Genomic DNA, 27,282 nt, shown 5'->3' on the forward strand with positions numbered 1-27,282 from the left:
AAATATCTCAGTGGAATTCAGAGGTGCTTGTATATTTGGTCCTTTTGCTTAAAATCCAAGAAGAAATATATTATATCAAGTCCTACCCTCAAAAGTTTATTGCTCACTGTCCTCTACCCCTCCTACCAAACAACAAATAAATTAAGATCTCAAAATAAATGCAATCTCTTAGGAGCCTTCAGGTTGTTGTTTTCCATTTCCTGACCCCTACCTTCTGTCTTTTACCTAAGGCCTGACAGGGGCTAGCTCCTAAACCAGTTCTACAATTTCCCTAGCAGTGTCAATGAGGTTCCTCATTCAGAGGAAACTACCTTTAAGGTCTTGTAAATGAAATCATTCTGTATTCCAACATTCTCAGAAAACAATGCTTAATTACAAATGTGTTCTTCCCTCAAAAGTTTTTCTTTTCTAAGCAAAATATCCTAAGTATATATTAGGGACTGATTCAACAGAAGAACACAGGGTACATTTCTTTTCTTTTTTTTTTAAGATTTTATTTATTTATGTGTGTGTGAGAGAGAGAGAGAGAGAGAGAGAGAGAGAGAGAGAGGCAGAGGGAGAAGCAGGCTCCATGAAGGGAGCCCGATGCAGGACTCAATCCAGGGTCTCCAGGATCACACCCTGGGCCTAAGGCAGACGCTCAACCACTGAGCCACCCAGGGATCCCCAGGGTACATTTCTTTGAGACTATTTAAAAATGAGTTGCAACATTAAAAAAAAAAAAAAAAAAGGAAGAAGAAGAAATAATAATAATAATAGAGTGCAAAAAGAGAGAATCTTATGGACCAAAAAATGTCATGTAGTTATTGGTTTATAGATTTTGAAGTAGAAAAAAAATCTATAAGTTTTCAAGATTCTTCTGGCAAAAAAGCTCTTTGAAGCCATTTTCTTCTAAGAGTTAAAAGCATTTTTCTAAGATGCTACTAGCTTAAAAACAACCTTTCTGATCTCTCAAAAAGCCAAGTTCAACTTTTAATAGTGTTATGTACTTTTGGTTAAAAAGTTAGGAGAAGGAACCATAGCCAAAACAGTAAGTTTACTCCACTCATGCCTCAAGCTATAATGATTTCCCATGGTACATAAGGATAAGGGATTGAGTTTTGCCTATAAAGGTAGAATGTATATATCTATATCACACATGTCTAATGTCTAAGTATAAGAAACACAACACCCCTCTCTCACCCTAAAACCCAGGGAAAAAAATGGTTATCTGAAGAGACACAGTCATGAACAGGATTTCTAATAAACATCAAAACAGAGGCAACAAAAGCAAAAACAAACAAGTAGAACTACATCAAACTAAAAAGCTCTGCAAAGTAAGGGAAATCAGTAACAAAATGAAAAAGGCAACTTATAGAAGAAAATATTTGCAAATCAATATTGGCAAATCAAAATATATAAAGAATCCGTACACCTTAATAGCAGAAACTACAATCCAATTTACAAATCTGCCTAAGATACACAGATGGCCAACAGGTACATAAAAAGGTGCTCAACATCACTAATCATTAGGGAAATGCAAATCAAAATCACAATGAGATATCACCTCACACTTGTTGGAAAGGCTATAATCAAAAAGATAAGAAATTGTAAGTATTGGAGAGGATATGGAGAAAATAGAATCCTTAATGCACTATTGGTGGGACTGTACACTGGTGCATCCACTATGGAAAATAATATAGAGGTTTTTCAAAAAATTAAAAATAGAACTACCATAGGGTCCAGCAATCCCATGTGTGTGTTTGTGTGTGTGTGTATACAAAGGAAATAAAAACAGAATATTGAAAAAATATCTGTGCTTCTATGTCCACTGCAGCATTATTTACAATAGCCAACATCTGGAAACAGATTCTAAGTGAATGAATACAATAACAGAGTAGTATTCAGCTATGAAAAACAAGGACATCATGCCATTTGTGACAACATTGATGAAACTCGAAGGCATTAAGTTAATGAGTCAGAGAAAGATAGATACTGTATGATATCACTTATACATGGAATTTTTAAAAGCTGAACTCCTAGAAAAAGAGGCTAGAATGGTAGCTACCAGATGCTAGAGGTGGGGGAAGAAGAGGAAATGCAGGTCCAATAATTCAAATGTCTAGTTGTAAGAGGAGTAAGTTTTGGAGATCTAATGGAAAGAATGCCAATTATAATTAATACTACTGAATTGTATATTTCAAAATTGCTAAGAGAGTAGATCTTAAATGTTTTCACCAAAAAAAGAAATGGTAATTATGTAATGTGATGGAGATGTTAGCTAAAGATATGGTGGTGATCATTCTGCAACAGACAAATGTATCAAATCAATACACTGTATGTCTTAAACTTATGCAATGTTGTATGTATGTCAATTATGTTAATAAAGCTTAAAAGAAAGATTTCTAATAAAATAAAAAACTCATAATTTAGTAACACCATGACAGGCTGCATTAATATCAACACAATGATAAATATTTACACATCAGGTAGAAACAATACAAGGTAGCCAAAAATCTAAGTAAGCCAAAAAAAAAAATATATATATATATATATATTTATTAGGCTACAGATTCCCACATTTCCATCAAAGACTCACTGTCCCCATACTAACTGGATCTATAGGATTACTATTATTTCAAACACATTTTTAAATTTTAACAACAAAATTTACTGGAATCAGTCTCTTAAAGAATTTGTTAAAAACTGGTTTGCCTGAATATTTCACATTTCAACTTATTTTAGAGGTGCCAAGACACAATCTAAGTCTAATAGGAAAAAAAATCTACAGGCTTCAAACAGCACTTAAAGAAATACAAAGAAGGAAAGTCAAGGAGGACAGTTCTGAGATAAAGGCTGAGAAAAGGAAGACAGAAATCTACTGGAGACCTTATCAGGATGTAGCGCTGCACTCTGCTGCATTATCACTGACCTGTAACCTCTCCTCTAGCTCATGAGCAAGCCTTGAGTACTCTGGGACTAAGTGATGCTTTAAAAAGTTCTTGTGTCATATTTACTCTTTCCTAGGACTCTTATCAGAAGCCTGATGTACTCAAGTTCCAGAATCGACAGGGTCCAATCACCCACCTAATTACATATCCGAGAGGAATAATGAGAAGCATAAAATGCCACCCATCATAAAAAAGAAAATAATAGGAATCAGGATTTAAAATGGACCAGCTCATTTTTTTGATCAAAGTATAGTTGACATACATCGTGTTATTTCCAGGTGTACAACATAGTGATTTGACAGCTATATACATTATGAAATGCTCACCATAGTTAAGTGTAGTCACCATCTGTTACCATACAAAATTATTACAATTTTACTGGCTAAATTCCCTATGCTATATTTTCATACCCATGCCTTATTTATCTTATAACTAGAAGTCTGTACCTCTTAATCCCCTTCACATTCTTTACCAGTCCTCCCCTCTGGCAACCACTAGTTTATTCTCTGTATTTCCAAGTCTGTTTCTGGTTTTTTGTTTTGTTTTATTTTTTTGTTGTTGTTGGGTTGTTTATTTAGCTTGTTTCTAGATTTTACACGTAAATAAAATCATGGTATTTGTCTTTCTCTGTCTGACTTACTTCACTTAGCACAATATCCACCTTCTAGGTCCCTCCATGTTGTCATGAATGGCAAGATTTCATTCTTTCTTTATTGCTGAGTAATATCCCATTATGTATATATACCACATCTTATTTATCCATTCATTTACCAATGGACACTTAGGTTGCTTCCAAATCTTGGCTATTGTAAATAATGCTGCAATAAACATAAGGGTTCATATATCTTTTCAAACTAGTGTCGTCATTTTCTTTGGGTAGATACCCAGAAATGGACCTCATTTTTAAGGCTATAGCCACAAGCAAATTGCATCATCACAGTGTTCTTTATAACCATAAAGAAAAGAGAATAGGTTTTAAAAAAAAAAAAACAAAAACAAAAAAAAACACTTCCTTAATAAATATACAATAAATCTCGAATTTTAAAATGAGTTGTGTTACAAGGGTACCAGGATGGTTCAGTCAGTTACACATCTGACTCTTGATTTCAACTCAGGTAATGATCTCAGAGTCTTGAGATTGAGCCCTGCGTTGGGCTCTCTGCTCTGCGGGGAGTCGGCTTCTCCCTCTGCTCCTTCCTTACCCACTCATACTCGCATGCACTCTCTCTCTCTTTCTCTTTTTCCGCCTTTCTTTCTCAAATAAATAATAAAACCTTTAAAAAATGTTTAAAGAAATTCATCTTTTACCTACACATAATTCAAACAAAAATGTATATTTAAATTACCCAAGTCTATCATATGAATGACTGTACTTTTTCTATTAATTTTTCCCAAGAAAATCTGGACAATGGTCTCTTTTATTTAACTTTAAACATGACTTTCAGTTTTACCTAAGAGTTTCTATAAATCGATAAGATAAACTTCAGACATTTTTCTTTACTTAATTGAGGTAAGTTTATTATCTTTGGCTTTTTGCTAAAATAGATTTGAACTGCACAGACTATCAAACTATTCTAACCAACAGTGTAATTTCAGATTCATACCTACTTAAAATATTCGTGTTTACTTACCTCTTCATCCCAAACCAGGAGCCCACAGCTTAAGTTACTAAAGTCCTTCCTCTCTTTTACCTCTCTCAAAACATGCATATACTTCTCAACAAATTAGCAACTAGATTTTGATATGAAGGCTTTTCACAGGCAGTGCCACTTACCCCTCCTGCCTTCAGCAACTTTCTTCTAAACTCCTCAGTGGGGTTGTTGAAAGTTAGCTTTTCACAGCGGAGGTGATTCACTGGTGGATGGCCTTCAAGATGCAAGAATAAGTCATAATCAAAGCGGACTTTCTTAGGTTCTTCCTAGAGATTAAAAAAAAAAAATTAAGAGAGAAAAGAGAGAGTTAAGATATATAAACTTTAAAAGCAAAGTTTTATGTTTCCTAAGGAACAAAAAAGACCCAGATATCCAACAGCTATAGTGTCAAAGTCCTGGAAGAAGAAAATTATCATGGAATTATCTACAAAGCCAAATGGAAATACCTGATGAATCAGTCTATTTTCTAAAAGAATAAAGTCATCGTTTTTCCTGCAGTATCTCAAGTGGTATAGCACCACCAACACAGCCACCCAACTAGAAATCTAAGATAGCCCTGAAGCCACTTCCTTCCCTTCCCACTCTACCCCCTACACCCATCATCGACAACTGCCATTTTCTCGGCTAAACATTTCTCAAACCAACCCTCTAATCTATATTCTTAATCACTGCCCAAACTACAATAAACTCCTCCCTCCAGTAAGTCTTTCAACTTCAGGAGAGGGCAGCCTGGGTGGCTCAGTGATTTAGCACCGCCTTCAGCCCAGGGCATGATCCTGGAGACCCGGGATCGAGTCCCACGTCGGGATCCCTGTATGGAGCCTGCTTCTCCATCTGTCTGTGTTGCTGCCTCTCTCTCTCTTTCTGTGTCTCTCATGAATAAATGAATTTTTTTTTTAAAAAAAAGAACTCATTTAAAAAAAATTCAGGACAGATTTATCTTCAATTCCTCCTTCATTGAGTACTCAAAATTATCTATATGAAGCAAAAATCTAGCCATTTCACAGCTCGATTAAAATTTCAAAAGCTTCCGATTGCCATTAGGATAAAAATCAAAGCTCACCTGAATGCCTCATAATGGCTTTCAGAACCGGGCTCTTGGCTCTTTATCCCACCACACTGCTTCCACCTATCTTATGGTTTGGGCAATAGGCTGTTGGTTGTTCCTGGTATTTACTCTGTCCTAGGCTAACTTTGGGTTTCACCCTTGCTTTACATTACCACCCTCATTACCCACCTCCATTCCTCCACCTTTGTCACCTGGATAAATTATACTCTTCCTTCTCTGTTCAGGGTTCACTGAGGGACAGATTCCTGGAACTCCACTCCCAACTTCCCATTGCCTCTCTTCTGCTCTGTGAGCAACTCTCTCCCCCTTGTCACATCTTTGGGTAACCGTCCTATCATCTCCCTTTATCCTGCTTAATCATAAGATTCTTGAAAGTAGAAACAATGATGGAATCATCACTGTACCCTTGACAACTAGTTTAGCACCTGTGCATAGCAGAAATGCAGTAAATATCTGTGAAATGAACTAGGAAGATGAAATAGCATTAGATCCATGAGAACACAATCATCAGAATTTCACAATACTCCAGTTCTACTCTTGAGACAATACTTAAGTTAGCTAAACACTTAAACCTCTCTACATACTGATTCTTAAGTATCCCAGGTGCAATGAAAACTAAGGATAATAGCAATAACTAATAGGAATGTTAACAGTTATTTAATTCTCATAGCTTGCCTCTAGGTCACCAGTGAGCCCTGCTTTGCAGATATGGAAATTAAAGCACTAGAATTTGTTACATTACTTTATATAAAAAATGCCTTTAATGTTACAAATATTAACCATCTCTTTGAAGTGTTAACAATTTTTTTCATTTGTCACTAGCTTGGCCACTATGATGATCTTTAACAGCTTTACTGAGAAATAAGTCACATGCCATAAAATCCACCCTTTTAAAATATGCAATTTAGAGGTTCTTAGTATATTCACAGAATTAGGAAATCATTACCACCTATTTTTAGAACTTTCTCATCATTCCAGAAATAAAACTCAAATACATTAGTAGTCATTTCCCTTCCCCTAGATTCTGCATCACCTTGTACCACTAATCTATTTCTGTTTCTCTAAAGTTGCCTATCCTGTGGAGTTGACATTTCATACAAATATATGAACATATATAAAATATAAACACAATATGTAATCCTTTACGACTGTTGTCTTTCATCTGGCATGATGGTTCCAGGGTTCATACATGCTGTAATATATCAGTAGTTAGTTCCTTTTTATGGCTCAATACTAATCCATTGTATGGGTATACCAGTTTTGTTTATCCACTTATTGGTAGATAGACATATGTATGTTTTCTTTTGGGCCACTGTGAATAGTGCTGGTATGAACATTTATGTATAAGTTTTTATACAGATACATATTTTCATTTCTCTTGGGTATACACTTGTGGGTAGAATTTCTGAGTCATATGGTAAGTCCATGTTTAACATTTTTACAAACTACCTTACTGTTTTCCAGAGTGACTGCACCATTTTAAAATCTCAATAGCAATGTATGAGGTATTCATGTTTTTTAATATATAACATATTCAAATTTTATACAGTCAAATAAAGCAATGTTTTTCTTTAAAAAAAACATTTGTGGGGCACCTGGTGGCTAGCCAGTTAAGCATCTGACTCTTGATTTCAGCTCAGCTCATGATCTCAGGGTCATGAGATTGAGCCCTATGTGGCATTCCACACTAAGTGAGGAACCATCTTGGGATTTTTCTCTCTCCTTCTGCCCCCACCCCCTTAATTCACTTCTCTAAAAAAATTTTTTTATTCAAAAAAAGAATGTTACATTACTATTCTAATGAAACAAGGTGATTTAAATCTACTTCTTTGGACTCAAAAGTCTCAGCACCTGAAACTGTCAAAATGTAGGCATTACCTGCTACAAATTCAGTTTCCATCTCTTCACCTAGACTTCCACAGAAATCAGTCTCCACTCATTTGCCCACTAGCAAGCTGGCATGAAACCTGCTCCTTCCCTCTTTCATCAGGATACCCTTCTCTCCCAGTTCTCCCCACACTTAACTGACATTCCTTCCTATTCTTCTTCCCAGGCTTCCCATCTTTCTTCACTAACCCCTAAACTTCCTTTAACTTTAGACAAAGTTCCCCACGGAGCTGATACCCATTCACAGGGAGTCACTTCTCTCTCCCCTGTCTTTATACCTCCAGCCCAGCTTGCATTCGACTGCCATATACGCATGTTCCGGAGTCTGCTCACAGCTCCACTAAGTGGACCAATAGCAACCTCAAAGTCATGGATTATCTTAACCTGAGGTTATCTTCATCTGTCCTTTCTCCTATACTCTATATATTGTGGCAAACAGAAACTGTAATTTCTTATCAAGGTTAAAATACAGAAAAACATACCCAGCTCTTCCTCCTCTTTCATCCATCACACTCAAATAGTCTCCTGAGTTCTATTTAATATTCCCCCCTTAGGAATTCTCAAACCAATCCTGTTGTCCAGTCGCCACACCCTTGCCTTAGCTTAGGCCTTCATCATTCCTTACCTTGTCATATCCCCTATTTTTGAACTCACCCCATTCTATCTCCCACAATGACAAGACAGTGATCTTCCCAATACAAAAATCAGATTACATATTTTCATTGATATAAATGCCTTTAATGACTCATCATTTTCCAAAGGATAAAATCCCACTTCCCTAGAATAACCATCTTAGTCCTTTAATACCTTCCTTGCATTTCCTTTGTTCTGACACCCTGTGCTCCCATAATTTTGAAGCACTTTCAGTTCCCAGTAGTTCGCATTATCTCATTCATTTTGCCTTTCACATGTACTGCTCCCCACGCCTACACTGTCTTCTCTCCCAACACACCTCCCCCTCTTGCTTGCTTAATGCACTCATTATTCAAAACCCAGCTAAAATATGAAATCCACTGGAAAGTCTTCCTAATACTTCCAATCCAACCCGTATTAGACATCCCTTGTATAGCATTCCGTTATTCATGTGATTATCACATTGAATTATGATCAGTTTTTACTTACCTGCCTCTCCTCTAAACTGTAAAACAGTCAACGCAACCTTAGAATTTAATTAAAAACATCAAAAGGGCTGTTTTCTGCCTTGTAATTGGAACTGTAAATTTGTAAGGCCTTCTGGGAAGACAATTTGGCAGTATCTATCAACATGCTAACCCAGTAATTCTAAGAATCTCTTCCACAGATATATTCAAATATGTGTGCAAAGATAGATATAGATGATAAATGTTCATGGTAGCACTGTTTGTAATGGTAAAAAAAAAAACTGAAATGATCTTCAAGTGAGTACATCTTATCATTGACTACCATTCAGATGTTTAAAAATACAGATTTGGAAAATACTGCCAAGTAGAGTAAGGTAAGTCACAGAAAATATTAAAGTATGATATATTATACCCCTGCCAATCTCTACTTGACATAGATTTTATCTGTGCAAATGCATGGGGGGAATCAGGAAAGGCTGTACCAAATACTAATAATAATGATTAAATGGAGTAAAAAAAATATACTCCTGAATGCTTTTTTAAAGATAAAAATATATTGATGAATATAAATCATTACTAGCAGAAAAAAAAATGGATAACAATCACTTCACAACAGTTTTAAAAAAATCACTCTTCCATAAAACTAAGGGTCAGGACTATAGTGACTATCTACAAATCCTGAGTGCAATTTTCTTTTAAAGAGTTTTTTTCACTTGAATAAGGAAAAAGTACTCACAAACCTTACATTCTAGCCAACTGATCTCTTTCTTGGAGGGCAGACTTCAACATTATGTCAATCTATGCTCCTGAGGAAAGATTCTTCTCAAATTATGAACAAGGAAGTATGCGCTTATTCCATATATAAAGCTAATGTATTTCCTCCTAGGGATGGAAATATGGTTTTGGCTATATAAAATTGTCCCTCTCATTCTGCTTCAATCTTTGACATTTACTCAGGTACCTCCCTCTGAGGACAGAATGGAAGAGAGAAGCAGGGGATCCTTTCAACCTAAAATGCTAAGATCATAATCATAGCATAGTCAATTATGTTTTAGTGTGCCTACTGTTTTAAAGTTTCCGTAACACTCATAATTCTCATACATAGGTTTGTTTTGTTGAACACAAATGCAAAGTAAGACAGAATAAACATGCACAAACTCAAAAGCAGCACTGACAGACCCTGCACCTCCCCTTCTATCTGACCTCTCAAATATATAAGCAAAATTGAAAAAAAGGCTTATTGGAAGCAGGGAAGGTAAAAGGATGGAGATGGACCTGAGGACAGGATGATATCATTCTTAATATGCAGTAGGACTCTTCCAAGATCACATGGAAGTCTTTTTGCAAGCTTTCTTTCATCTCCTCTGAAAACTCTGAACAATACTTTCCATAAATCATGATTGTAATGGTTGTTCATTCTTCAAGACAGAGTTCAATAAACTCCAGGGAAGAATAAAATGATAAAAACCCAAAAGAAATACAATGTACATTCTGGAGAAATAGCCCAGACTCTTTAATTTTTATCCACAGATCATTTCAGTAGCAAGAGAAATGAGAAATATATAAGGCTCAGAGAACACGGCAAAACTTTGGTTTGTAAAAAAAACAAAACAAACAAAAACAACCACACACAAACAAGATAAATGAAAAGAGATGACAAAGCAATAATTTTTTAATTAAAAAATTAATAACATACAGAAAATAACCTCAAATACTACCCCATGTACCTTTCACTGTGATTAAACAGATGTTAATGCTTTCACTGTGTTTACCTTTTCTTTGAAGGATACAATTTTATAAATATAAGCTGCTCACTCACTCTCTCCTCCCCAGTAACCAATGCTACTTAGTTCTTATGCTGTCATTTCAATTCACACTCTTGTGCTACTTATGTGTATTTCTAGAACATTATTTATTCTCAGCTTCAGTGGCTTATAAAAACATATATAAATGGTATCATAACCATATACATATACTTCTGTAACTTTTAAGTTGTCATCATTCTTATTTTTGAGACTTATCCATGTTGCTATATTAACTGCTAGATAGCATTCCATGTATTACTAACCCACCATTTATTGATCCACATTTCTACATAGGACCAATTAAGTGCATCCTACTTTTTCATATTACAAACACTAAAATATAGATGTCTCATTGTGTACCTATAAAAATAGCAGCCATTATTAAATATAAAATCTTAAAGAAAATCTAAAACTGGAAAATTGAAGTAAAACTAACATGGATGCTAAACAGGAAATCTATTTAATGGTGTTCAGCTCAAGTGTCTATTTCATAATGGCCCCAAAGGAATTACTGCTTTCCATCTCATGTGCCTCTTTCTTCCTTTAAATAAACTACAATTCCTCACAAAATGAGTCAATAAGATTAGCCATAAGAATGACTAACTAAAGTGCCAAGAAGACTGAACCTGAACCTGTGTGTGCACGCACATGTGTGAGGTATGTAGGGAGATTCTGGTTATTTCTCTGAATAAGGATTTAGATTAGGCAATTTAGAAAATATATTTTTTTGTTGTTGTTGAACAGACAGCCTTTCAAAATGACCAGAAAAGGTAAAAATAAAGGAAAGAAGATGCTTCATTATAACAGCATTATTTCCAAACAGAAGCCAATGCAGTTAAGTTGACTTAAGGAGATGGGAATAGAATGGTATAGCCATTATGATCCTCCCACAAGAGATCATTTCTAGCCCCTAATTTCTTTGAAACAACACCTTTTCTGGCTTAAAAGTCTAGACTCTTCCTACGGGCAGCCCAATGCCTAGATGAAATAAAACACAGGATGTGTGTGACAAGAGGGAAGAAAAGCACCACGTGATCTTTATTAATTAAACTTGTAGAATATTGAAAACAAGGATGGGTGGAGAGATAGGCTCTCTGTTCCTTCCCATAAACACAACCACTTTAATTGAAAATCAATACATTAAAAAATGGGCAAAAGATTTAAAGAGTCATTTCTCCAAAGAAAATAAACAGATGGACAATAAGCATATGAAAAGATATTCAAAATCATAAGTCATCAGGCAAATGCATATCAAAACCATTTCACATGTACCACGATAACTATAATTTTAAAAATGGAAAATGACAAATGTTTTCCAGGACGTGGAGAAACTGGATCCTTCCCACCAGTACTGGTAGGAATGTGTAATAGTACAGTCATTTTGGAAAACAGCTGGCAGTTCTTCAAAAAGTTAAATACAGAGTTACATATGACCCAACCACTCCACCTAGGTATATACCCAGGAGATTTGAAAACCTGTGTCCACACAAAAATTTGTATATGAATATTCACAACAGCATTATTCACAGTTGCCAGAGGTGGGGAAAAAGGTCAAATGGCCAGCAAATTATGAATTAATAAACAAAATGTGGTGTATTTATACAATAGGATGTTATTCAGTTATTTAAAAAAAATAGTAAATACTGATACATCCTATAATATAAATAAATCTTAAAGGCATACAACATGAAAGAAGCCAGGCACAAAAGACCACATATTGTATGATTCAATTTATATGAAATCACCAGATTAGGAAATTACAATGAGAAAAGTAGATTAATCATTGCTGGGGGCTGGGGGAGGAAGGAATGAGTGACTGCTAATAGGTAAAGAGTTTCCTTATGGAGTGATGAAAATCCTCAGAAAGTCATAGAATTAGATAGTGGTGATGTCTGCACAATTTACTAAAACCCGATGAGGTGTACACTTTTTAAAAAATGAATTTTATGATATGTAAATTATATCTCAATTTTTTAAATTAAAAAAAGAAACTTAAAGCTAGTTTTAGAGAAATCCAATTTGAAATGAGAAAAAAAATCAATACGTCAATGTAAAGTTTTATCACATGAACAGACATAATGCATCTCAACAAATTCTAATTTGATAAAAAAACATGTGAACATTTCAGTGGTATTATTGAGAAAGGTAATCAGTAGCATTTACTAAGGGCTTACTTATACATGAAGCATTATTCTAAATATTTTACATAGACATATGGCATATAATCCTCCTAGCCCTCTTATGAGGTAAATACTCTTATCCTATCCCCATTTTACAAATAATAAAAGTGAACCCCACATAGGTTGAGCAATTTGTCCAATATCATATAGTCTGTGTGTTTTGCTACATATATACTTTTAAATCCAGTAGAATCCATAATATGTCAAGTTGATATAATTGTATATGTATGCTGTGCGTGTGTGGTAGCTAAAGATAAATGAGAGATTATTCTCTGCAAGTGTCTAAAATTCTAAAAATATGAAAATGAGAAAAGGAGTATTTCACTGAAAGAATCTAATTTCTCTTTTCTGTTTTACAAACATATATTTTTTCAAATGGTAGTCATTCTTCTCTTAAAAAGTTCAGTGAATTTCATGTAATCTGGCTTCAGATAATTGAAATTATCTTTTTTAGCCACTTCCTCTATAATTAAGGGTAACAGCAGCCAAAATTCCTAGAAGACAAATTTAACTTTTATTTAAAATCATCTAGTGATAGAAGTGTTTATGAATCAAAATTATTTTAAACATCATTTGTTTAACGAAGGATCTTTCACTGAAAGATTAATGGGTAAAGATTACATACCTTGTTTTTAAAATAAACCTCAATTGGCAAAATGAAACCAGCATACCCAGATTCTTCTACTTTGTAAGGTGGATCTTTGCACACTGCAACATTAAAAAAGAGAAAATAGGTGAGAAGAGAATAAAATACAAAAAGACATTCTTCTTTCTTTTGAAAAAAAAAAAATGCCATTCTACTATCTAGATCATGCTCAATTTTCACAGCCTATCTGCATCTGCCCCATCTGCATCTCTGAACTATCCTTTACTTCTCCAGAATCTACAATAATTTTCCTAGGTAAAGCAAATCTGTAAGATATTTGCTCAAATCTTGATGGGGGAGCATCTCAGCAGTTAATCACGATCACTAATAACTTGACTGCAGTTGTTCTCACCCTGCCCTAAAGCTTTAGGGAAATTGATGATAGCTCCTTATGCCCCAAAGCTTGAAACCTTCCTAACAAAAGTATTATTTATGTCAGGTTTTTTATGTAAATCACCTCACCCCTTAAATCCCTTACTTTTTGGAGATATCCTGATTTCTATGCCAAAAAGTGGCTGGACACCCTCCTTCCTTAGAAAACCCCAAGTCCTGGGCAGCCCGGGTGGCTCAGCGGTTTGGCACCACCTTCAGCCTAGGGCCTGATCCTGGGGACCCAGGATCGAGTCCCATATCGGGCTCCCTGCATGGAGCCTGCTTCTCCCTCTACGTGTGTGTGTGTGTGTGTGTGTGTGTGTGTGTGTGTGTGTGTGTGTGTCTCGAATAAATAAATTAAAAAATCTTAAAAAAAATAAAATAAAATCCCAAGTCCAGAGTCTCCCAGTGTCATTAGTGCCCACAACGTCACTATCCCAAATTTCCCGCCCAAAAAAAGAATTAGGCCAGACTATATAGGCAAGTTCTTGGGAAATGAGAGACATCCTAAAGAAACTAAATATAATTTCATATCACTAGAATATCAATTAAATTGAAATCAGTCACAAGCCAACTCAAATTATTCTACTTAAGACTGCATTCGATAGTGTCACAAAGAAGTAAAAATGTACATGCTGAACATTAAGGTGACACATGTGGCAGCTCCAGTCCTCTGCAGCAGCACTCCAGCACACTTTTTCAGCCTTCCTCTTGTGTCATCCATCAATCCTCCTATGCTACATTCAAGTGCACCAACTTCCCCCAAATATGACCAGCATTTCCCAACTGTGTCTCGTCCTCCTGTCATTCTCTGCATCACACTTTGATATGACTGTTAGTATCTTCTCCTAGCTCAAATTCAAATTTCATCACAAATTTTGTGGCCTTTCCAGACCACAAAGTACCATCATCTCTTCTCCTTTTAACCCTCCCAAAGCATTAACTGTCTGAATCACTGGTTTGACACTCAACAGAGTTCCCCATTACCATATATTCAGGAATCTCATCTGTAATTTCCTTCCAATCTTCAAGGACGGAAACATTTACCTCAGGAACAGAGTGAATATCAAGTGTCAGTGGCTCTGGCACATGTGGGTGCTAATCCGGGCTCCACCTTGGACTAACCAGGCTACCGCTGGTTATTGAAAGTTACTTCAATTCTCTGAATGTTGGGTTTTCTTTCCAACAGTGTAAGGATTAAAGAGGGTGATGGATATAAAAGACACAGCACAGATCCTGGCACACACACATTCTCAAAAAGGACTGAAGTGAGGCAGGATATCTAATCTGTGAAATATCCAATTCTCATGTAAATTTTTTGGATGAAACCAGAAGGCAATAAGTAGAGCCCTGGATTTAGATAATATAAGACTCAGGTCCATGGCCCCTGGACTAAGAATCTTCCAGACAGCTTCTATTTCCGTTCCCTTTAAAAAGGAACACTACTGGGGTACCTGGGGGGCTCAGTCAGTTAAGCATCAGACTCTTAGTTTCAGCTCAGGTCATAATTTCAGGGCTGTGAGACAGAGCCCCCATGTCCAGCTCTGCACTGGGCATGGAGCCTGCTTAAGATACTCTCTCTCCCTCTGCCCCTCCCACCTCATTCTCACTCTTTCAAAGAGAGAGAGAGAGAGAACACAAACCATCCACCCAATGATAAGCATGGCCATCAAGATGCAAGAAGACTGGGGACCCCTGGGTGGCTCAGCAGTTTGGCGCCTGCCTTCGACCCAGGGGGTGGTCCTGGAGTCCCAGGATTGAGTCCTACATCAGGCTCCCTCCATGAAGTCTGCTTCTCACTCCGTGTCTCTGTCTCTGTCTCTGTCTCTGTCTCTGTCTCTCTCTCTCTCTCTCTCTCTCCCCCTCTGTCTCTCATGAATAAATAAATAAAATCTTAAGAAAAAAAAGATGCAAGACTATGTAGGTCTAGAAATTTAAGCGTAAGGCATTTTTCTTCTATACAATGATGATGATGTACACGAAAGTTGGTTAGACAACTATGGCTATAAAGACATATATTGAAGATAAGATCTTAACACTTGGACATCACTTTTAACCCATCTCAGGAATCCTTCCCTAAACAGACATCAGAAATAAATCAGGAATGAAGAATCTCACCTGATCTTACAAGTGTCTCTAATAAAAAAATGAAAAAGCAAAACAGAGTAGCTTCAGTCATGTATCCACTAACCACCTGCCAACCTGTCATGAATATTCAAATATCCTGGACCCTTGGGAGGGGGTACACCACCAAAAGCATTGAGCAATGCCCACCCCACCCCAAACTGAAGGCTCATATTACACCCATGACATTTCCAGACTGCAAAGCCTCTCTGCCACACTGCAGTTTCAGTGTCCAGGCCGTTTGGGATTAATCATGCCAATGTCATTTGAAGGAAGTTTATTCTGTGCACTGCTGTACATGCCAAGCAAGTTAAAGCTGCTCCTCCGTACACCCTTTTGTAGAATTCATTTTCTCTATTCTGCATGCAAATTGCTTCTATTATAGGAAACAGCTGTTAGTGAGCACATCTTCTAGTTGAAAGTTTGAGATTTTTTTCCCACCCTCTAAAGGAAATGATTTGTTACGTATTAATATTCCATAAAAGTCTGGTTTATTTTTTTAAAAGTCTGGTTTATATGAAACTATTTACCAATGCATACCCCAATTATTTTCAAATTCAATATTTTCATAAATAACAATAAACAATGTCTGTAGAAGCACCCTGAGTTCCTAATTAGAGGCAAACAACAGGAAATTTTATACACAGTAAACATGCCAGAAAATCAGTAGCAATACGAATATAAATCTATAGTCCTAATCTGAAGAATGCCAAATTAGGGGAAGTAGTTTTTTTTTTTTTTTTTGGAAGTAGTTATTTACTCAAGTATCTTATAACCTAAATCATTAACATGAGTTTCTAACCTAGTTCTTATAAAGAAACAGGAGTTCAAACTAAGAAACATCTTAGCCAGTAGGGATAGTACATTAGACATAAAGCAATTATTGTTAAACTAACAGGACCACCTTTGGGATCTCCTTGTGTCACTCAGCCAAACTTCTTCATTAAGAATCCCCGTTCCATCATCACTGACCACTGTGTCACTGACATAAGATCTAAGCATCCCAAACCCTTCAACTCATTCTTCCTTGCAATTGTTTGAGAATTAGATAATCTTAAGATCTATGTAATAAAACTTACAGAACTTATTAAAGGGACATTCATCTTTGGAAAGCCATCAAATTTTTTTAGGTGAGGGTAAAATGGGAGGATTAACATCCCTTCTTGAAACTATACAAATTAATTCAGTAGAAATCACTGGAAGCTCTTTATTCTTGTCAAAATCCAGCCCAGATGTTAGCTCTTTCAGAGTGTCTCCCTTGTTCCTCTTCCAAGCTTCTCTTGTTGCACTTATCAGGTTGGAGCATTTATCAGACTGTCAGATAACATTCACTCGCCTCTCAGACTCCTCCACTACATAGAGCACCTTGAGGTCAGCAACCCCATTATTACTCATATCTGTAACTCTGGGCACTAACACTGAGCCCGGTAAAGCAACAAATGTTTATTGAATTGAAATTTTTTAAGATACAGGCCATCCTTCACTGATTTCCATTGTTAGATAAGTTGCTTTCCAGGAGCAGCAATGAGTTGCTCCTAGTCACTCAAATTCCTCTCCAAACTCCCACTTCCTAAAGTCAACATGAACTTCTAAAAGATTGGTATAGGTGAGTGACAGAAAGTGTTGTCACAGAGGAGCCTTCTCTTAAAAACCAAATACTCAACATGGAACTGGTTCTAATTCTGATAGTACCAAACCTCAAGAAACTGAGTTAACAAATCGAGCCACAAGATTCCCAGGGTCATTTTGAAACTGACATTATAGAGCCATAAATAGCATGTCCCCTGCTGCTCTCCTTCCACACACTACTGCTCATGTATTCCAAGGCTCTAAGAGACATTTCCAAAGCATTCTCTTTCCAAGTAATCACATGCATCATGAAGGTCTACCAGCACACAACACTCATGCCTGAGAGGAACAGCCCAAAGTGTATGTAAATAATAAATAATGGGTTCTTTCTCCTAAAATAGCTTTTCAAAAGTAGGCACACTACCCATATATTTAGTACAACACTATCCATATACATTGACCATTAACCTATTTAAGTTGAGCAAAAAAATGCACACAAGGAAGAAAAAGGGGAAAATAGGTCATATTCTAGTTAATGCAGAGTAAGTCACACCTTACTCATTACCCAAGATTTTTAATATTCTTCCCTTAGGAGAAAAGGCTTAAAAAAAAAAAAAATCTGTGTTTGGTACAGGGGAAATAAATACCTCTTAGATGAAAAAATAAATTTGTGCTTATATCATAAAGTTTATATACAGACAAAATAAACTTAATTAAAAGATTATATTTTTTAGCACTAAAAAAAAAAAGAAAAGAAGAAGCTCTTACAGATTCATAAGACCGTCACTTAAGGCTTTAAAAAAATATCATTAAGCAATAGTTTTTTTCCCTAATCCTTAGGAAAACAGCTGGTAGATTTCTCTCCAGTCTGTCTGCTTAGACACTATGATTTATGCCCATCCGAATACTTCTGTTCAGGACATGGCTACTTGACCATTGATAATTATTGGTTTTACTTTATTTACTGTGCAGAGCCCTTCAGGAAGGAAACACACCAAACTCTATATATAGACTGGTTATTACCAATGCTTTGTGATAAATGTCCCTTCCAGTTTGAGCATTTTGGACTACTTCCACTCCTGCTGAGTCTGCCATCTTTAAAGCCCCCAAGAGCAGTGAAATAGGGTGCTGCTTGGCCTATGTCTCTGCCCTCCACTGTCCTGTGGGAGCGTTTACAAGTCCAGGGGCTAGGCTCTAGCAGTCTAAGCACCCCACTGCCATTGATCATGGCCAAGCATTTACACTTGAGACATCTTAAAAAGAGCAAATATCGACAGTTGGGGTTTTTGTTTTTATAAGCATACACACAAGATCACACACAAAAGATGCTGCCATTGCTTCTATTTAGCCCATTTCAAAATAGGTATTTCTAAACAACAAAAAAATATTTTCCTCCTTTCCTTGTTTCCCTGAAAAAGGACTAAAGGTAACATCAGGCAACTTTTGAGATCCACTGGTAAGATTTTTACCTTGTGGTGCTGGTGGTTGTTTTTTTTTTTTTTTTTAAATTAATTTTTATCTTTTTTAAAGATTTTATTTATTTATTCATGAGAGACACACAGAGAGGCAGAGACACAGGCAGAGGGAGAAGGAGGCTCCATGCAGGGAGCCCCACATGGGACTTGATGCCAGGTCTCCAGGATCAGGCCCTGGACTGAAGGCAGCACTAAACCTCTGAGCCACCAGGACTGCCCTGGTGGTTGTTTTTAATTCAAACGCAATTCTAAAAACCTAATTGCTTCACATGCAATAAAGAACTGTGGCCACACAAGATAACTGTCCAATTAACTTTCACAAGAAACAAGCTAGGGATCCCTGGGTGGCGCAGCGGTTTGGCACCTGCCTTTCGGCCCAGGGCACCATCCTGGAGACCTGGGATCGAATCCCATGTCGGGCTCCCAGTGCATGGAGCCTGCTTCTCCCTCTGCCTATGTCTCTGCGCCCCCCCCCCTTTGTGTGACTATCATAAATAAAAATAAAAAAATTAAAAAAAAACATAATATTAAAAAAAGAAGAAACAAGCTAGATACACTTAACTGGACAGACATGGAATACCTGTCCACCTCTTCAGGACTCACTAATCAAGGACCAACTCAAATCCCCCACCCGTTGTCAATACTGCAAAACAAAAATGGTAGTTTTCCTCTTCTGGGTTCATCCTTTTCTCATTGATCCTATTAGCTAGTCCTATTATATATGCTACTATCAAGCTCCATCCTCACCCCTATTTAATTCTAGGCTTCCCAAGAGCTATAGCTGTGCCTCCAACCACTTCTCGTCTCTGAACCCAGCCCATTAGTTATGAAATGGAGTTGAGTCAATGGAACATAACTTTATTATGAACTTCAAAGGAAGAGATGGAACAAGTTTGGCAGTTCAGAAGAAAGGCCTGGATGGGAAGCTAGGTATGAGCAAAGGCATTAGGAAAGTTCAATAGCATAATGGAACAGTTACTATAAGCAGAAACACAACTGGCACAAAACAGACACATAGATCAATGGAACAGAATAGAGAACCCAGAAGTGTACCCTGAACTTTATGGTCAACTAATATTCGATAAAGGAGGAAAGACTATCCATTGGAAGAAAGGCAGTCTCTTCAATAAATGGTGCTGGGAAAATTGGACATCCACATGCAGAAGAATGAAACTAGACCACTCTCTTTCACCATACACAAAGATAAACTCAAAATGGATGAAAGATCTAAATGTGAGACAAGATTCCATCAAAATCCTAGAGGACAACACAGGCAACACCCTTTTTGAACTCAGCCACAGTAACTTCTTGCAAGATACATCCATGAAGGCAAAAGAAACAAAAGCAAAAATGAACTATTGGGACTTCATCAAGATAAGAAGCTTCTGCACAGCAAAGGATACAGTCAACAAAACTAAAAGACAACCTACAGAATGGGAGAAGATATTTGCAAATGACGTATCAGATAAAGGGCTAGTTTCCAAGATCTATAAAGAACTTATTAAACTCAACACCAAAGAAACAAACAATCCAATCATGCAATGGGCAAAAGACATGAACAGAAATCTCACAGAGGAAGACATAGACATGGCCAACATGCACATGAGGAAATGCTCCGCATCACTTGCCATCAGGGAAATACAAATCAAAACCACAATGAGATACCACCTCACACCAGTGAGAATGGGGAACATTAACAAGGCAGGAAACCACAAATGTTGGAGAGGATGCGGAGAAAAGGGAACCCTCTTACACTGTTGGTGGGAATGTGAACTGGTGCAGCCACTCTAGAAAACTGTGTGGAGGTTCCTCAAAGAGTTAAAAATAGACCTGCCCTACGACCCAGCAATTGCACTGTTGGGGATTTACCCCAAAGATTCAGATGCAATGAAACGCCGGGACACCTGCACCCCGATGTTTCTAGCAGCAATGGCCACAATAGCCAAACTGTGGAAGGAGCCTCGGTGTCCATCGAAAGATGAATGGATAAAGAAGATGTGGTTTATGTATACAATGGAATATTACTCAGCCATTAGAAATGACAAATACCCACCATTTGCTTCAACGTGGATGGAACTGGAGGGTATTATGCTGAGTGAAGTAAGTCAATCGGAGAAGGACAAACATTTTATGTTCTCATTCATTTGGGGAATATAAATAATAGTGAAAGGGAATATAAGGGAAGGGAGAAGAAGTGTGTGGGGAAATATCAGAAAGGGAGACAGAACATAAAGACTCCTAACTGGGAAACGAACTAGGGGTGGTAGAAGGGGGAGGAGGGCAGGGGGTGGGGGTGAATGTGTGATGGGCACTGAGGGGGGCACTTGACGGGATGAGCACTGGGTGTTATTCTGTATGTTGGCAAATTGAACACCAATAAAAAATAAATTTATTATAAAAAAATAAGCAGAAACACAGAAAATGATGAAAAAACAGACAATATGGATAATGTTTATACTTAGAACCTCATACCATATACACTCAGAAAGCTCAGGTGGGCAAAAAATCAATCACATATATAAAAGAGGGATCACTAACTTTGAAATGTCACAGAAAACCCCCAGATTTGGAAAAAGAGTTCAAGACTCCAAATTGGTCATGTTGAAAAAATCTTAATGGTGAACATAAAAATGACTTCATTTGTTAGTAACATGGAATCTTTACTTATAGATTTAGACTATTTCTAGCCTCTCTCTCCAAAGGGAAAAAGGGGAGGATTGTTTTTTTTTTAATGTATGCACATTTTTAGCTTTCAGAGCAGTTACATCATCACAGTTAGCAAAGCTCACCTAGCAGAAGTTAAGTCAATACATTACACCTTCAGAGAATATAACTGTGATATTAAAACAAGAATAACTTCATAATCATTTCTTCAAGGAAGGTATAACAAATGACCCAACAAATACAAAAGTTGCCCTGAACTAGACAATATTAAGAATTGTAGGAAATACTAAATATAAATACTGAATTTTACATCTTTCACTAAAATTGACAATACTTCTGCCAACCTGCTTCATAATAACTAAGTATATGGCACTGCATCAAAAACTGGCCTAGTGGAAATATATTTCCAGGCTAATTTGACAGGAAATAGCAAAAGTATATCTTCAGGCAAACTGAAACCTGAGACAGACCTAATTCCTTCATTGAGAATTGTTCAAATAGAAAAATCTTAAGATTTCTTTCTCATAGGTGATCACCATTTTTAAAGTTAAGCCTTAGGGCCACCTGGGTGGTAGAGCTAGTTAAACATCTAACTCTTAATTTCAGCTCAGGTCATGATCTCAGCCATGAGAATGAGCCCCATGTCGGGCTCCATGCTCAGCATGAAATCTGCTAGAGATTCTCTCCCTCTCCTCTCTCCTCACCACACGTGCGTGCAGATGTGCTCATTCGAGTACACTTTCTCTCTCTCTCAAATAAATAAATCTTTTAAAGTTTAAAGTTAAACCTTAGACAAAATATTTTTCAGAATACCGTATTTCAGAAGGTCCATCTAGAAAAGCAACATTAGTATGTGGAAAATTATCTTCTTGAAAAGTAACTAAGAACCTCTCAATACCTGGCCAAAGCATCTTCATTTCAGTGTGTAATGCTACATCAAAAAGCTGGCCATCACACTTTCTCAAGGACTTTTTATTACTTAACCAAATATCTAAAGAGCTATTGAAAAATCACTTTTCCTAAAATAATCACCTCATGACTTCTGGATGTTGCAGAAGTAAACAACTCTTGCTTGGGTCAGCCTCTGGCATCAAAGTTTTACCCCATGTTCTACATTTGACCCAGCTGTCACTAAACTTGGTGCTTTTTATTTAAAGGGGGAAAAATGCACATGGGTGGCTCAGTTGATTAGACATCTGACTTTTGGCTTCTGCTCAGGTTGTGATCTCAGGATCCTGAGATCAAGCCCCATGTAGGGCTCTGCACTCAGCAAGGAGTCCACTTGAGATTCTCCCTCTCCCTCTGCCCTCCCCACACTGCCCCCTACTCCACACTCACTCATGCGTTCTCTCTCTCTCAAAAAATAAATCTTTTTTAAAAATAAAAAGCCATCCCTGGGTGGCTCAGCGGTTCAGCGCTGCCTTTGGCCCAGGGCGTGATCCTGGGGTCCCGGGATCGAGTCCCACATCAGGCTCTGAGTATGGAGCCTGCTTTTCCCTCTGCCTGTGTCTCTACCTCTCTCTCTATGTCTATCATAAATAAATAAATAAATAAATAAATAAATAAATAAATAAATAAATAAATAAATAAAATCTTTTTTTTTAATTAAAATTAAAAAAATAAAAGGGGGGAAAATACATTTAATGTCTTCGGTTATAAAATTATCCCATTTTCTGATTTATAGTAATTCATTTTTTCTCAATACTATTAGCCTAATTAATTCAAGCTAACAGGAACTATATAATCATAGGACTACAAAGTTAAGGTGGAATTCCTGCTCTCAAGCAGATGACACTTTAGCCAGATACACTGCCATCTAAGTACAGATTCTATGCTAGAGACAAGACAGAGTAATGAACACAACTGACATGACCTCTGCACATATAAAACTTACATCCACTGATGAGAGACAGGTTGGGCAAGGAGCAAAGAGAGAACACACACACACACACACACACACACACACAAGAAAATACTGAGAAAGTCTTGAGTAACAAGAGCTATAGTAGTGGAAATAAAACAGGCAAATGCGAGGAGAATGGAGAGCTCCTTTTTATTTTAGATTAGTATTCCCTTCTCTAAGGAGGTGACATTTAAGTTGAGGCTTGAAAGAAGAAAAGGAGCATGTGTTGGATAGGCAGGACACAAATGCTATTTATGGTGCTTACAGAGGAAGATAAGAAAACCCAAGGAAAATTTGTCCTTCTGTTAGCCTCCAGGGCTGCTTAGCCCCTTACCTGGATTTTCTCTCTGAGGTGAAGAGGCTTCCTCCTTCCTGAACATCGCCTACTTGGATTTCTCTTCTATCCTGAAACCATCACTTAACACCCACATGGGTTTGGCTACTGTGATTTCACAGCATGATTTCCTAAATCTTAAAATCTCCTAATGCTACAAACTGGCAAGAGAACAACATATGTACTTACAGAATCTTCATTATGATTCTTCTTTGGGAAGGTTTTATAGGTAGGTATCATTCTTGGGAATTGCATGGCCTAATCTTAAATGATATATATATTTTTTTAAGTCTGTTCTTGAAATCTCAAGAGTTCTTACATGCAGTACAGAAGGAAGCATCTAGGGATGTGTGGGTGATTCAGTGTTTGAGCATCTGCCTTCAGATCAGTGTGTGATCCCAGAATCCCCAGATCGAGTCCCGCATCAGGCTCCCCAGAGGGAGTCTGCTTCCCCCTCTGCCTATGTCTCTGCCTCTCGTGAATAAATAAATAAAATTTAATTTAATTTAAAAAAGGAAATGTCTAGACTAAGGAATGCCAACCATAAAAAGTAGTGGATTTTAAATGCAATTTGAGAAACAGAAAGGTCATAAAAGAAAACCTGTCTACTCAAGGGGAGGAAACCTGTGTTATAAGGAAAACAATCACACAAGTCAGGAGAGAAAGGAAGAATACAAGGGTGATGCCATTCAAAATAATTTACAATTTTCTCAAACACATATATACTCATTTAAAAGGGATGTTTTTCAACTGAAATAAAAATGTTCTTTCAATAAGTGCACAGTCTATATATAAGAGCCACTTTGAAATATGTTGTGCCCATCTTTTCTTATACAGCATACAATACCATTTTCAATACTTGGTAATTAATGTTTGCTTTATCCCTTTCTGTAGGAAAAACAAATGCTTCTGGGGAAGGAATCAAAACTATTTTAACTTCAGATCTTGTAGATTCTACTTTGTATTTCTCCTTAGCATTTGGCACAGATATAGCCTATCCTAAGTATCTTAATTGATTTAAGCTCCATTAGATATTACAAATGAAGACAGAATGAGGGTGAAGCTCATATGATGGCAATGGTTTCAACCTTGTGCGTACAGAAATGTGGTTCCTGTCTGGCCTGACAATATTTCAATCTCCTCAAATAAAACAGGGAAATTTTCGATTACTACGCTTCTAAGGCAAAAGTTTTTGAACTATGTTCCAGGAAACCCTATAGCCTTGAGTATATATTGCTTCCACAAAAGCACTGTTTGCCCTAAACAATGAAAATTTAAACAGCCTAAAGGCCAATTCTGCATTTTAGATACAGTATTAGGGTCCCTTTGGATTATGTGAGGAAAAAAAAAGTAAATCACTGCTAAGTAAAATCTGACGCTACTGCTCAAAAGTACATTATAAAAATTAACCTAAATCATTAAAGTAAATCTAGTATCAGAGTGTAAGTTTTTTCTTAACCCTGCTAAACATGGTAGTGATCTACTATTTTCTGCCTACCCTGTCTATAAAAATGAGCTGTACTGACATCTCAGTTTGATTTGTAGCTCTAACATGTCTTTGGGCTAAACAGAAAGAGATAAGAACAGGAGAAAAACAGCTCCTACTATTCTTTGTAGGTCAAAATTTGTAAAATATCTTCTGATTAACCAATGCAGTGCTAAATGCATGGTATCTTTCATGGTCTCTGAAATCCAGGAATTATTCAGTAGGAGGAAAAAGTACAAATTTAAATGAAATCAGAACCAACACAAAAACTATTAATAGCCAGTATTCTGGATAAGAATCCACAAACTGAAAAGCTTACGGGACAAACCAGGGAGCAGCAGAGAAAGTCAGTCATTGGTTTAATTTTGGCTTGTTTAAAAGAAAGCAAGTATGATTGTGCCCCCCAAAACAGGAAGAAAAGAACATTGTGGGCACCTGGGTGGTTGACTTGGTTAAGCATCTGCCTTCAGCTCAGGTACTGATCCCAGGGATCTGAGATTGAGCCCCACAACAGGCTCCCTGCTCAGGAGGGAGCCTACTTCTCTCTCTCCCTCTCCCTCTGCCTCTGCCCCATCCCCCTGCTTCTGCTCTCTCTCTCTCTCAAATAAATAAAATCTTTTTTAAAAAGGGAGGAAGAAAGAAAGAAAAGGAATGGAAGAAAAGAAAAGAGAAAAGAAAACATTGTAATGAGTATGAATGATTCTAGGAAAAGCTTATGAGGAAAAGATTAAAGTACAAGCTGATGTGCATGAGAAATACTCCACTAGATGGATAACTGAATTAGGTAACTCTTCATGGTTCCTTTCAATCTTGAGATACCAGATAATCACATTTTCTAAAAGGAAGATTAAAAAAAAAAAAAAAAACCCACAACAGGATATTGGTAAAGAATTTGGGAGCCAATGATTAGCAGCTTTAATCTCATTTGGGAATAATAGAGAATCACTTACTCTCGAGTACAGAAACAAAGGTATCCAAATAACACACAAGGCACACTGACCATTGCTTCAAATAAACCAAGGAGAATGAGAAGTAAAGAAAATTGGGACAGACTATGAAGCAAGAGGAGGAAAAGAAGGCTAAAGGTTAAAATTGCCACCATACCCCAAACATAAGCGTGCAAGTGCTCAAGTAAGTTAACCACTGAAGCTTATTGTATGAATCATAAAAGTGTTTACTAACTTAAACCAAGGACCTGCTGAAATCTTTAGTTTCACAACAGGCAGCATTTTGTGGCAGAGGAAATTTTATGTAGCGTGGAGGCAGAGCTTAGTGGTCAAGAGCCAGAGCTTTTAAGAAGAATCCCTTGGTTCAGAGATCCCACCTTGGAAACTCAAATCATACATTCTGTTCTCTCAGTTATAAAAATAGAGCTAATGCTATTACTTACATCACAGAGTTCCTTAGGCTTTAAGAGATCATCCATGCTAAAGACATAAATGAGATAATCCCTATCAAGCTTCAGACAATTTCTGGAAACTAGAAATCATCCATTTATCTGACAGCAATCAAATACAAACTGTAAGTATTAAAGAACTTATTTTGAACTGTTGCAAAAATCTGCCACTCCCCCACTCCCCCCAAAAAACACAAATACACATATTTACAATCAGTTTAATTGAACATTCTTAGATTTGGTTTTACTGTTGCAATTACAGATTCTCAACAGGGATAAATGAAAAAAGAAAATAGTCTTCTTTTTGGAATTCCTTCAGCTCAATCCACCACTAAAAGTACTAGCAGTTGGTCTACACTGTCCATTCACTTCAAACTCATAAAGCTCTAGTTAGGACATAGTGAAAAGGCAGTAAACAAAGCTTCCAAGGTTGTGTATTACATACAAAACAGCAACACAAAAATACTGCAATTAAAGCAAACAAGTAGAAAATACAAAAGTAATCTGAATTTGCGTCCTGTGGTGTAGTAAAAGAAAAATTAGCAAGGACTCAAGAGATATGATTCTGGTTCCATTTCTACCACAAACTCACCATATGACCTTTAGAGAGTCCCTCTGACCACTCACTCCAGATCTGCTTGGTCACAGAAGGAAACTTTCCACTTCAGAGGTGGCTTCTACATCTAAAAT

At 36.9% G+C, this 27,282-nt stretch overlaps 1 protein-coding gene across 3 annotated transcripts in view; it reads right to left on the bottom strand.

Moving 5' to 3' along the window:
* Positions 1–27,282, bottom strand: part of MLLT3 (MLLT3 super elongation complex subunit) — a 279,551-nt gene that overhangs the window by 108,995 nt on the left and 143,274 nt on the right. For all 3 annotated transcript variants that reach the window (XM_025432120.3, XM_025432121.3, XM_025432122.3), the window contains exons 3-4: positions 13,249–13,331; positions 4,705–4,848 (exon numbers count right to left, since the gene is read on the bottom strand). In XM_025432120.3, coding sequence (XP_025287905.3) covers positions 4,705–4,848; positions 13,249–13,331 — 227 coding nt within the window. The remainder of the gene's footprint in view (positions 1–4,704; positions 4,849–13,248; positions 13,332–27,282) is intronic.

Source organism: Canis lupus, chromosome 11 (assembly GCF_003254725.2).
Source record: "Canis lupus dingo isolate Sandy chromosome 11, ASM325472v2, whole genome shotgun sequence".
NCBI classification, from domain to species: Eukaryota; Metazoa; Chordata; class Mammalia; order Carnivora; family Canidae; genus Canis; species Canis lupus.